Below are 14,279 nucleotides of genomic sequence, written 5' to 3'. Positions count from 1 at the left end.
CAGCTAGCATGGCAGATAGATAGAATAGATAGATAGATAGATAGATAGATAGATAGATAGATAGATAGAAGAACAGGTGCAAACAGGAATATAAGTATAAAAATATAAGAATTAAAACATAAAAAAATAACATTTTAGACTTTAATTAAAGAACAATGTGTGTAGGATTTACTGGCATTTACTTGTGTAGTTGCAGTTAAACTCACTAACAGTTAGGTGGACTGCATTAATATGCAGCATACAGGGGAAATAAAGGATGGACATATTCACATTAAAAGGTCAGTAAAATCAAATGAGGGAATAACTCCCATGGCTGAGTACCTCTTGATTATAATGTGTATTAGTTTCTCTTATTGAGCGAGGCTCTGTGGCTGTCAGCAAAAACAGAGTGAGTGTGTGGGGGGAATAAACAAGTAGGAATTTGAAAAACACCACCACTTGTCAAACTAAATCCTTTCATCTCCCAGCGAGGCAGGGCTAGGCATAAAAAGTGGATGTCATTGTTTCAAAGAGAGCTCTAGCCCTCCTTTTCTTTTCTCCCTCTTTTCTTTGCTCTCCCCTTTTCTAATTCTGTTGACGGACTCTGGTCCAAAGTAAACAAAGGCTCTTTAGCGCCATCGCACAGTTCAATGTGCTGAATTATTGACTTGGTTTTTCACAGAGGCAACACATAGCTTTGGGTTCCTCACGGCAGGGAGAGACGCGCGGGGAAGAGAGTCTCATGGTTTTTCATGTGGAAATGTAAAACCCATTTCTGTCCCCGCTCTCCCTCTCTCTCCCCCTCTCTCTCCCTCTCTCTCCCCCTCTCTCTCCCTCTCTCTGCTGCCTGTGAGCAGGGGATCACTGTGCTGTCAGATTATGGCTCTCTGGATGGCTGCATGTATTTTTGGGATGGATTTAAAGGTCAATCTCATGCACAACAGTTTGCTTGTGTTATTTTTATCCCCAGCTATACAAGGCATCAACTGATTTCTAATTCATAACTGTGGGGCACCACTGATGCTTATACTGCTTATACTCTGAGCTAATACTGGGAACATGCACTGTGTGTACTGCATGCAGCTGTATATCACAGCATTACAAACATCATAATACTGCTGTAATTTCTCTGCCTGCTTCATGTCTTCATTTGATCTGTAAAATATTTTCTAGATGATCAATGTAAAGTGTGAGAAGGGTTTTTATGGTTCGCCTAAATATCGGTTGGAAGCTTTCTTCTTCTTAAAAAATGACATTGGTGTCTGTGGAACAACACCAGTCACTGTATCACATATGGGATGGCTTTCTGTATTCAATATTTGTTTCTGACGTATAAATATCCATCGAACCTCATGCTATATTTGAAGTATTTAGCACGGTACTGTGAGAGATCAGCCAATGCAGCAAAAACATGATAGCCTTTGCTCCTGGCGAGGAGACTTATTGTACTGGTTAAACGAAAAGACTCCAACTTCCAGTCTATGGATCAGAAATCGTATGCATCATCCCACCTAAAAATTGTTATGCTTCAAGACGCTGTGCCCTCGGCTTTTACCCCACTTAGCAACCACTTCTGGATCAGGTAGAAAAGACGGACGCTTCAGACCTTTCAAATGTTTTACATTTTATTTTATTGTATTTCTTTCATTTGGTCTTTGATCTTTGTGTGTGGTCATAGATAGACCATACATTTGTAATGGTGCAATAGGTTGGAGGGGATTTTGTGAAAATATATCAAACAAAAACACTCTGTATTAAATTTAAATTAAAGTATTTTTGGCTTATTATATTGCATAATTTTAAGTTTATAATATTATTATAAACCATACTTTAAGTGCAGTACCAAGCACAGTAGAATTCATTATAATGGTTTTCAGTTAAATATATTAGATAGTATAAATGCTGTATGAGAAGCCTTTCTATCCTACGAAGAAGAAATGTAAATGAATTGCGCGTCGGCGGCTCCATTCTAAAAACATCAATATCTTCATGTTTCCTTGTTTCACCCTCACGCTGTGATGTTCTGCTGTTTCATCCGTAATGTCCACTGCAGTCCTAACATATTGGATGAACCCGAGCTCTGAGAGGTGCAGCTGGTCTCCCGCCAGTTTTAATGCTGTAATAACTCCTGATTATGAACATGTCTGAGAGTTAATGGGTTTTGTTCCTCTCCGCTGCTGCAGGTTATCTATGCACTGAACACGAAAAACGACGAACACGAGGCAGCCATCGCCACTCTGAAGGAGGCCCATGAAGAGGAGGTGCAGCAGATTCTGTCTGAGACCCGAGAGAAGATACTACAGGTTTATACGCTCTACTCTTTTATCATTAAGGCACTGACGTCTGACTTTTATAAGAAGTTAATGCTCTCTGAGTTACATTACCTGTCCTACTCTGATGAGAAATGTCACTTACAGTTTAGGACACAACAAAGCTTCACAGAGGTCACAATGCCTTCTTGATTTTAAGGGTTATAACAAAAAACTTTAAAAAAGAAATATGCATTAGACCTGATTGGATTTATTTATGTGAAGAAAACTAAATGAAATTGTTATTTTGGAAGTTTGGATTATCAATAGTCCAAAAACGTATCGCAGGATAAGATCACGGTGAAGCTATTAGCTATTTTCACAGAGCCTTCACTCTCTGCTTAACAGCCTCACCTGCATTAGAAACTTTTTCACTGTACAAATTTACAATTTCTTACTGTATTTTAGAATTACAGTGTATTACTCGAAATATAGTTTATTATTTTATTTTTGTGACTGTACAATACTAGTAATAGTTTTTTAGTAAAGTATAAACTATATTATAGTGATCCTGTATTTAGGGATAATTAAAAAATGTTACCAAAAAACAACCAAAGGGCTAATAGAACAATGGCAAGGTTTCAGAGAGAATAAAAAACTGAATTTTAAAAAAGAAAATACATAATACAGACAATCAGGAAAACTCCAGAACTTCCTGCAATTGTGTTCATTATTTGTTATCATTGTACAGTTTATCAGTGCTTCTGTACTGTTATTGTTATGCATTGAATAATAATATGAAATATCCCTAAAATATGTCACTTATTGAGGGGTCGTCAGTTTACTCAGTGACAGTAAAAGGGGTCACTTAAGGAAAAAGGTTGGGAACCACTGTTTTAGGATACCGTCGATGTTTGCTGTCCTGAACATTTAGATGTTTGATATTTGCAGATATTTGAAGTGAAGAGAGAAAGCTGTTTCGTGGGTGTTACGTGATCAGTATTTTAAATAAGTAATGTAATCAATCGCTGCTTGCCGGAAGGAATAAGTAAATGCATATTACAGTATTGCCTTTGACTGACAACTCGAAGGTTATAAATAACTTTCCGGTTAAATAAATGAATTAGTGCAGCAAGGCTTTGTTCTCTTTGGCATAAGTGCAAGTGGAGGTTGAGTATTGATTTAGGACAGGATTTAAACAGCTGCAATGGACTCATGGTGTTCAGTAAGAGTCACATTCAGGTCAGCCGGTCAAGATGAGACACTGTCACTGTATATTTTACAGTCTTGTATAGCTGCTGTACACTAAACTGATCCGCTGGAGAACCAGAGAGCTGAGATCACATTCAAATAGCACTCAATCTTTAATCAACTGAATATTTATTATTTAACTCCATAAGTCATCACTCCTTATGAGAATGACTTGCCTAACTGACCGCAATGTGACTAACCTTGAACTAAACATATATAGAGAGACATTTACATCCAGAGGGAAGGTGTACTGTTGAAAAATAATGAACTGAGCTGTACTCAATGTACCAATTTAATCTTTTAATTTTCTGTTTCATTTGAGGATTATAATGAGCCAAATCAAGGCCAAATCTAAAGTGTATGCACGTCAGCCAACCGATTCAAAACTGCAGTTTTAATTAAAGCTGAAATCCATTTATTTACTGTCCCCAAAATACTTATTATACTTATAATATTTATACTTATAATGTATCTTTTCTGTCCTCTTTGTTACTGTAGTGTTTGGTGGAGTTTTTATGGATATTTTCACTTTGCAGCACTGAACATTTTCTGTTATTTTCTCACAAACTGCTGCATTTCAATCTCCTCAATCTGGCACAAGTATCCCACAAGGATGTGTGTTTTAGGTGGAACATTTCCAAATACTTTCTATTATTAAATGAACAAATTTGGAGGATATGCCTGACTGAGTACTTCATGCTTTGCTCCAGTACAAGAGCAAGATCAGCGATGAGATGGACCTGAAGAGGCGGATCCAGTCTCTGGAGGAGTCCATGGAGCTGCACGAGAGGATGAAGAGACAAGCACTGGCCGAGTTCGAGAGCTACCGTCAGAGAGTGGAGGACATGCAGCTTTGCACCGAGGCTCAGGTAGACAGAGGAAGGATGTGGTGTGTGTGTGTGTGTGTGTGTGTGTGTGTGTGTGTAGAGGTAAGAGGCAGCTGAGCCCAGCGTGATGCTGCAGTCACAGCTGCAGGTAATCAGTACTAATGTCTGTTTTTGTCCCCCGTTGCGAGGCTGGAGAGTCTCTCTTGTCCGTCAGCATCACCATTGTGTGTTTGTGTGGACATTTGCTGTGTAGTAGTAGTAGTAAGATCAGGACTCCTTTAGGTGCCATTTTCACTTGTTATTTCTTACGCCTCAAATGCTTCCAGGATGTATTTACACTCTTTAAAGTCTGTAAGCTATCCAGTCTGCCCAAGAAGTATCTAAGTGTAAACTAGATTCTTCACCAGTTCTGTGTTGTATATTTAGTTTATTATACCATGTTCAAGGAAAATACTTATTTCTGATTGGTACGTGTCCATTAAAGTGGTAGAACAGGATGCCTTTTTGTGGAGTTCTCTGTCCTGGTTGGATAAAGTGGGATCGGGATACCAGAAAATGTATTCTGTTTACTCCAGAAAGGAGGGAGTGGGAGAGCAATATTATTGACTGAACACTCTGACTGTTGGAATATAGAGCAATTTAACACTTATTTTAACAAGAACAATATCACTTACACTACCTTCAAGTCTGCTATAGATAATAATTTTGCTTGATTACATATACATTGTATGGTACTGTATAACTGAACACAGTGGCAGAGGAGTACCATGTTTGAACGTACAGTATAGGTCAGATGGCGTGTATGACCTTTTGGAAGACAGCGAACACTGTTGCAGATCGATAACAGTAGTTAACAGACTGGATAGATGGATGGATGACATTATTTTATGGATTTGTATACAGAGGATAGAGGATGTGCAGCTTTGTGTTGAGTTAGAAGGAAAGTGATGGAAAAAATACTGAATGGATGATTTAAGAAAGAACATGAAAAGGGCTGTCGACACCAAGAACAATAACGATGTGACTATCCATACTGACGAATAATAACACGCCCTCCCCAGCTCCAGATTAATAGGAACAATGGATAAAGTTACTGATGAGCTGTTACTGCTGTACATTGCACAGGAAAGCACAAAGAAGGATATGGGTTCACCGACGAGAGGAGCTCGGAGAATCTAACAATCTGATAGAAGAGTTTTCGTCTTTTGCAGACACATTTTATCCATACTCTGGTAAAGAAAGAGGACTTCAAGAAGCCATCAACACTAAAGACTGTTTGGCAGTAGTTCTAGGTTTTTTTTATGTGATTTGCAGCCTGAAATTATGTTATATTTTATTAGGTTTTATATCACAATATCGTTCATCCGATCGCTCTGAAAGTGATCCCAACAATATTGTTTGCCAATTTTTTTGGCTTTCAAGTTGTGGTGTGGAAAAAAAGATACATTTACAGTAATTATTATAGTTGTTCTTGGTGTGGACTTGTTTGTAGTGTTATCATAAGGCCTTGACATAAGAAAGAAAGCACTGAATACCAGATTCCAGAGCTGGTTTGGAGCTCGGTGGAACCTTTCGAGCTTGTGTTCAGGTACAAAATGCACCTAGTAGTTAGTGTGAGTCGCTGATTGTTTAATTATCTGTTGTCTTAGTAAATGAAACGCTAATTTCAGACTATGCAGCCAAATTAAATGAAAGGCGTGAATCTTGCCCTATTTAATGAGCAAATTTAAAGACCATCCTTTAAGTCTTTGGTTATTGATTATCAGAATCAATGTGTACCTGGTTAACTAAGGCAACCTCATGTTAACAAAATGCTACATCAATGCTATATGATGTTTACTTGTTATATTTGGACTCATAGCATGCTTACTGTTCAGATGGTGGGCTTCTGTTTGCTGATTTTCAGTGCTAATTTAGAGCAGGCAGGTTGGCAGCCAAAAGGTCAAATTCCCCCGAGCTGGTACATCACCAGCTGGCTTAGGGCTTTTTAAAAAGTTTACCCATGGTGTGTGAAGCCTACAAACCCATAAATCTATCCTCCTGTCAGCTCAGTCTTTCGTTCCTGTGTTCCTTGGCAGCACACGCAGCGCGTGGTCTCCATGTCGAGGGAGGTGGAGGAGATGCGACGGTCCTTTGAGGAGAAGCTGCGTACGTTCAGCCAGGCCCAGACCCAGTTCGAGCAGGAGAAGAGGGCTGCTCTGGAGGAGCTGAAGGCCCAGCACAGACAAGAGATCCAGGAGCTCCTCCGCAGCCACCAGAGCCAGAACGCAAACTACAGTAAAGACCAGGAGAAACTGGGACAGCTCCATAAAGCCGAGGTAACACACTAACTTCTGCAAAAGTAGAGCAGCGGAAAGCCAAAGCAACAAACTAAATGACTACAGGGAGAAAGTGGGACAGCTGTGTTTATTACGCCATTAACTGTTGACTGTGTAAGCCATTCAGTTAACCTGCTACATCAACTCTAGAGCACTGCAGGGTAAACTGTTTCTATAAGTAACGTCCCTGCCATCAAACCAAAGGGGTGTGAAGAGACTCTCCTACAATAGTGTTTCTACTCCAGCCTTCTGTTATTTTTGATCCCTCCAGACATTAGCTGTCCTTCTCATGTTGTGCTGATGTGTTACAGGTGGATTCTCTGACGGAGCGGGTGGAGGAGCTCAAACAGGACAAGAAGAGACTGGTGGAGGAGTACGAGGCCAAACTCAGCAAGGTACCGTACCGCAGCCACTGTAGAAGGCATTCACTACTGTTCACACAACCCTGGTGTTTTAACAACTTTTGGGGTGGAGTATCAGCCACGAATTACATGTATGCAGTCTTCTGAACAACGTAGTGCACGCATGATGGTCTGTCAGTCCTGTACAGTATCAGATGATGTTTTTCAGCAAATGTGAACGTATTTATGCAAAAGTATTTTCTAATATATTCAGGTGAGAATTCATTTTTAAATATCTATTTCTTCTTTCTTCTAAACCTCGAGCTTCACATCATGTTCATGTTCCCTGAATTTGAATCCATTTTAAACCCTTAAAAAAGCTTTTAATGAAAAAATCTGAACTTTAATATTAATAATATCATTTAAATAGCACAAAATATTGTAATATAGGCTCTGCTAAACATTCCTGGATAATTAATGGTTAAAAAAGAAGGGAAATTAAATTTATTGGCACTATTATGTCGACCTTGCTGATCTGCAGTTTTGTGTACATCGAAAGCAGAAAGGCAGAATTTAAGTACTGCATTTAGAAGCTATTCATTTCTATAAAAAAAACAGCCTCATTGACAAAGGACACTGTCAGCCAAGTCAATTTGGCTTCAACTTTTACTTGCGTTGATTATTTTATCATGAGATTGCATTTTGATGAGAAAGCTTTTCAAAGCATGTGTTCAAATTGCAATTTGAAAAGAAAAAGGAGAGAAAAGTATGTTATTACAGACGTAAAATGAAGCTCAGTCCATGCTAGAGGCTTGCTGCTTTATGTTTTATAACCCCATCAATCTGTTTGGATCAAGTGATAGACGCCTCAGTCTGTCTGTCTGTCCCCAGGCTCAGGCCTTTTATGAGCGTGAGCTGGAGGCCATGAAGAGAACTCAGCAGCTGACCGCCGACAACCTGTTGGCATGGAAACGCACCGAGGCCGAGCTGCGGCGGGAATTTCAGACTCAGGAGGCGGCACTCCAGAAGACCCTTGGAAAACTGAGGGCCGAGTTGGCCAGGGTGACGGATGAAGCTCGGGAAAACCGGGAGAAGTCCCACAAGCTTCAGGCGTCACTCGCCGGCGCCGAGACCAACGTCAAGGTGAGTGTGAACCCCGAACAGTGGAGTCACATGCTTTTACTGTCACTGGACTATAGAGACAGTCCTGTAATTTGATTGAACAAATTCTGATGCAGTTTTTATGGACAGACTACAAAATATGCCCTCTGTGACAGATGATGAAATGGGTATATAAAAGGAAGTGGATATATGGGATGAAATGAGATGAAATGGGTTTACATGGATGGTCAGTGTGTCCGCAAAGCCATAAAATGTCTTAAATATGATATAGGTCTTAAAAATTGATTGGATTGATGAAGTTAGTATTACTTTTTATTGATCATGCTGTAACTACAAAATGAAACCGACATGGAACCAATACCGATATTCCTTCACATCGTACTTTTTTGCCAGTATGGACACGAAATATGTCTTAAATTGCATTCATACTAGTCTTAAAAAGGTCTTACCTGCAGAGACTGTCTTTTGTTTATACACAAGAAGTGGAGGTTCAAAACAAACTGTCTGAGTCTATTTCTGTCATTAACAACTGTCCGGACATTAAATATTACGTTGAGTGAGTTTCGATAGCTTGATTAAGCTGAAAACATTAAATTCAAATACATTTGTTGCATTTTTCTTCGCCTTTTTCTCTTTCAGTTATATGATTTACAGAGAGAAACAAAACAGTTGTCTGACAGCCATTATTGTTATCTATTTATTAATCAGGTACTTAAAGTCTGTAAGTATGTTTCTACTACATGTTCCAACTCCCCCTCCTAGATAACATCAAGGTTCCCTGAGCAGTTTTTGACAACTACTAGTAGTTTTCACTCTGTCGCTGATCAAAAGCAAGCAAAGAAATGTAGCATTGCACCAGTAAAGGCAGTGAGGAGGAACACAGCAAAGCATGGATGTAAACAAAGGATTTTAAAAAAAAAAATAGGTTTGCAAATGGTTTTATGAGAGCGAAATGTTTTCAACTTGTTTGTTAGACCTCATGGATACACACAATGTATTTTGGTAAGAAATACTAAATGTAAACATACTGGAACATTTGTTTATTTACAAGAAACTCTACAGGGAACCTTTAAGGAGAAGCTGCATTTCAGAAATGAACCAGATGAAGATCAAATGATTGGAACTTACTACCATAACCCACCCACATACTGAATCTAAATGATGGTCATTTTACCAAACGTTTGGCTGTTTGGATGTTGTTAAGTATCTCTTTTGGACAAATTCCTCAGCCATTTAAGTGTGGTACCATTTCCTGCCTTACTCTGTCAGTGACGTGTTCATTTTGCGTCAGGCAAAAATAGCAATGCCGTGCTCATCCCAAGTAGACTAGTTTGAACGTCTACTTTCTGAATTCTGTAAGGTCTTTGGAGTACACTTGCTGGATTATCTCCACCGTTGAAAATATAGTTGACATGTGCTCCAGGGGAATTGGTTAAGTAGGTCTGTTTTGTTGTTATGATATGCTCTGAAGTTTGTGTGAAATTATCACTGATTGCACAGAAGACAGGAGAGAGTCGCCCCCCTTCTCAGTGGTACTGCGAATATGATCAAGGTCAGCAGTGGCTGGTGTGCCTGGAGTTAATAAATTCATTAGTTATCAGAGCAATTAAGTGTAACCCAGATAAAGAGCCAACAACAGAGCCACAGAGCTTGAAACCAGATTCACTTGACAGCTCTTCTAGATTCTCTCATTTGATAAAATATATATATATAAAAAAACAGATATAAGAGGGCAGAAACTGTCTTTTTTTAGTCTTTCATACAGTACAAAGCTGATGTGTTGTATTGTTGCTAAGGTAATATCACAATAATCTCTTAATAACAGCCTCAGTCTATGAGCACATCCCTTAATCCTTCAGCTCCCACAGAGAGTTTATTGTTAAGAGATAATAGATTTTAATTTAACCTTAACAAGCTCACAGCAGATGTTTTAATCTTTGGTTCGATCATGACAATACACATCTCATATCTCATTGTTCCTCTTGCCTATAGTTAGTAATCGTTAAGTCTCCATATGATAGCATTTCGCCGAAGCAGAGTGACATTTTTAGACTAAATTAAAATGTTGCACCAAATCAAAATGTTCCCCCGTCTCAGGAAGGCGTAATTACTGTACCACATGGGTAGGAAATAGTAGCATCAAATATCGACTTAACACCAGCCGAAAGCACTTGTGTCAGGATGCTAAAGCTTCTTGCTTTTCTGCCATCCTCCTTTAGCTTATGATTTAGTGGGAAAATCTCCAAAGCAAAGCAAGCAAATGATCGCTTGGAGTAACTGAGACAGACGTAATTAATGGCTGACTTGTTCACAAGCTTCTGTAGGAATATGCATGCCAGAAATTACAAATTATTCCCCAAGTGAAACACTCCACTGAAGCTATGTTAAATTGCTGCTGTCACTGTATTTGGACTAAATACTTCACTCTCAGGTAAAGCGTATCTGGACTGGTTGGTGGAAGCTTTTAGTGAGATAAAATAAATCATCTAGTTTTCAAGGCCTTTTATTATTTAAATGACAATGCAGGGTTCAGCCATGTCTAATAAGGATGATTGACAGAAGTGACAGTGGCTGTGTGTTTTTTTTTTTATGAGAGGTGAATCAGAGGTAGACTACGTGTCTGTAACAATGAGATTGCTCTTATAACCCAGATAAATGAGGAGAGATACAATTAATTAAACTTTTGAACTATTCTGACCCCTCCTCCAGCCTCCCACACACAAGTTTGTATACTGTACTTGTGGGGACCCCCAATGAGACAATATGTTCCCTAGTTGCAAAAAAGTTGCAGCAACAGCAAATGCACTTTTTATTCCTGTGTGAGTAATGTGTACTAAAAACTGAAGTGCCCAAGAGTGATCCTTTTTAAAGAAATGAAAGTACATATTTGTGACCTGTTTTTAAAGAATTACATCTTTAATAAGAACAATTGTATTAAATTAATGGCAGACTTCCCCTTTAACTGCCTTTTGAAGAAGTGAGGATGGAACAAAATATCCCCACTTTCCCAAAACACCCTTACCAAAAGTCCTCAAAATTAAAACTCATTTCTGGTCCCTTAAATTGGTCCTCACATAAAATACAGTAACACACATACACCCACACTCTCATAAGCTGTACTAGTAACGATGCTCACGAACAAGATCCCAACTTTAACCATCACAATAATGTAGGTAACCAATTTTTACCCCAAGTCTTAACCCCCAAAAAGCGCTTTGAAGACAAAATATCCTCACTTTCCAGAAAAACTGTAGGTGTAAAACACAAATTGGTCCTCAAAAAGATGTACGAGACACACACATAGTCTTTATATATGTATTATCTAAACCGTGCGGTCACAAAGTGCAGCTACCTGCAATGGGCTCATCTGGGAAATTAGCACACACACACACACACACACACACACACACATCACATCTAATTTGTGTGACTCCTCACTGGTTATTATCATACTGAGGTTTCTTTGTCTTAGCCGTAGCAGCAGTAATTAAGTTTGAGGCAGGCTGTTTGATGGGATTGAAAGATGTGAAATTGCCTCTCATGAGTTCTTACAGAGTGCTAAATCACACAGCTACTCTACTGTGTGTTCGTGTATGTATGTGTGTGTGTGTGTGTGTGTGTGTGTGTGCGCACATCAGATCCCTCCCTGAGGTCTGCTTCTTATTAATTGAGCAGCAGTCAGTATTTACATTCTTGATCTTCAGTATTAGTAAAATGCTACCAATATGTACAGTCGAAGATGTCTGAAAAAAAAACCCACACTGTTGGCACAGCTACAACTTATTTACTTAGTTGTTGTTGTTTTTTTTACTTATTTAAAGATAGATTTATCAGTGAAGAGCATGCGGTTGTTTCCTTCTTCCCAGTAGCTCTATATCTTCATTTGCACTTCTCAGAGCCTGTGCTTATATTCATAACATTTTCTGTCACAGTCTGTTTCTCAGTTGCTTCAAATATGGATGTATTGCACTTTTTTTAAGAATGAAAAAAGCATTTATCAGAGGTCTGTATGTGTCAAATAGGATAGCTCATTACAGAGCAGTAATTAAACTAATCAGTGTAATCTGTGAGGTTGTGTTGTGTGAAACTCACAGAACCTTCAGTAGCCTCATAACCAATAAATAACAGATAAATATGTGAAAACATTTACTTTTACTCCAGTCAAACATCACTAACTTCTAAATTCAGAGGAGTCAAAGGTAAAACCTAAAATATGAATATAGTAATTTGTAAAACGCATCACAACTAATAAATAACTAACTTTTCCTACTTTAACTTTGACATATCATGACCTTTTAAGCAAGCTTGTTAGCAAGCAGTTGCGTATTTGCAATCCAACAGCTACAGAGCAACATTATTATTCATTTACAGCTGTGTTTCTGGCCACTTGGCAGATGTAAGTCTAATACTTAATCTCTTTAAGCTTTGTTTTTGGTTTAACCAACTCCTGAGGGATATATCTGGCTCGTTAGAGGCGAAATGCTCTGCTGTGTTCACCAGATAGTCGGTAACTGTACTGTTTGCCATTTGGTGCTGAGCAGGTTGTGTCTTTAGAGCTTTTTCATCAAAAACAGCTGCTTGTTGAAACACAAAGCGATGCTGTGAGAGTCAAGCAAGACAGACAGCTAAACAATGAGTGATAATTCTCTGTAGGTTCATACAAGTGACCCCTTTCGTAAGGACCAGGACAGTTTTAATTGTTGATTGACAGGAGATATATCAATAGTCACTTAAACTTTGGTCTGGTTTTCACTTACTTTGTTCTTTTCTAGGTAATGTTGCTGATGGCTGTTACTGTATGTGTTAACATAGTTTTCTCCTTTCAGGACTTAAACAAGCAGCTGGATGAGGTGACCCAGAACTCAGAAATTGTGGAGATCCGTCAGAAGGAAGCTGAGTGTGAACTAGAGGCAGCTAGAGACCGAGTTCAGCAGCAAGCAACTGAAATACTGCTCAAAGCCAGTAAGACCCTCAACTTCATCTTTTCTCTTCCCTTTTCATATGTACTTGTAATGCTTGGGAATACTTGCACCCACCCTACCCACCCCCTTCACTGGCTTGTCGTGCAAACACATCAAACATATCCACTAACAGATCCTCTCATCTTGTCTGAGGCATCATGTCCTGTGTCACGTAAATGGCATAACGCTGTATATCCAAGCTAATGTTATTCACAATCCCCCAGAAGCAGAGGAAACCCTTCTCACATCAATTATTCCCAGTTTACAGTGTGTGTGTGCATGCACTCATGCTGGGTAAATTCTTTCATGTTAGAATCTGATTTAATATCTTGTGAAGTCTCTCCGTCAGTACTTTGTGAAACAACATTGCATGAACATTACTGTCTGAAATGTGTGAACGATAGCAGCAACTCGGTGCAGAATTATGCTCGGCCCATTAGCTCCTATGAGCTCCTCGTGCCCAATGAGGACGTTTTATCAGTTTCTACTGGAGCTGCTTGCATGTGAGAGAAACCAGCTGGTAAATGCAACTAGAAGAGTCACATTTACCACATAATATAGCTCACTGTTTTGTTTTGTTTTTATTTAAACTATAAAAGGATCAATGGTTGTTTTTTGGTCCTTTGGTTGGTTGGTTGGTTGGTTGGTTGGTTGGTTGGTTGGTTGGTTTGGAAGTGCTGCTGGTAAACAAACCAACAGTTCAGTCAGATTAGCTAAACCGATTTAAAGTGAAAAACTGTCTGAACTACACCAAGAACAGTAGATCAAGGCCTGGAAGTTGTTCTCTAAACTGTGGTGGATGTTTACAGACAAACAGTTTGGGTAATAACATCTTGCAAATTGGTCTAACCTAGGCGCTTGTTTAAAACCTGTACGACTGTCTCATTGGTTGTGTCTCTTGCCCCATCAGGCTTCTTCAGACTCTAACTTGGTGAGCACAAGAATTGATTGAAACAAATGAAATTGGCCCAAATCAAAAAAAGATTCAAGTTCTAATAAACTGTAATTACCCTTTAAGGTAAAATGTCCTATGCTTTCCTCAGCATTACTAAGATGTTTGTGTTGGTGACCGATTATATTAAACAGGACGGGTCCTGGCTTCTGTTGCATTTACGGTTTCATTCGTTTTTGCAGCCGTCAGAGTTGACCGATCCAGGTCTTTTGTTGGAAAAGTTTCCAGAAATATCAACTCTTAAAAGTCCAGGGTATAACATTCAGGAGGATCTATTGG

The 14,279-nt window shown here is 39.0% G+C and overlaps 1 protein-coding gene across 1 annotated transcript in view; it reads left to right on the top strand.

Annotated features, from left to right (window-relative positions):
• Positions 1-2,162: 2,162 nt before the first annotated feature.
• fam184a (family with sequence similarity 184 member A) overlaps positions 2,163-14,279 on the top strand; it is a gene marked incomplete at its 5' end in the record, with an annotated part of 80,745 nt that continues 68,628 nt past the window's right edge. The window contains 6 exon segments of the mRNA XM_035678223.1: positions 2,163-2,282; positions 4,190-4,348; positions 6,385-6,624; positions 6,936-7,019; positions 7,857-8,108; positions 12,914-13,049. Coding sequence (XP_035534116.1) covers positions 2,163-2,282; positions 4,190-4,348; positions 6,385-6,624; positions 6,936-7,019; positions 7,857-8,108; positions 12,914-13,049 — 991 coding nt within the window.

This window comes from Morone saxatilis, unplaced genomic scaffold (genome assembly GCF_004916995.1).
Source record: "Morone saxatilis isolate NCDOM2014 unplaced genomic scaffold, NCSU_SB_2.0 Contig7, whole genome shotgun sequence".
NCBI lineage: Eukaryota > Metazoa > Chordata > Actinopteri > Moronidae > Morone > Morone saxatilis.
Note: the sequence above shows the minus strand (reverse complement) of the source record. Positions and strands in the feature narration are given on the sequence as shown.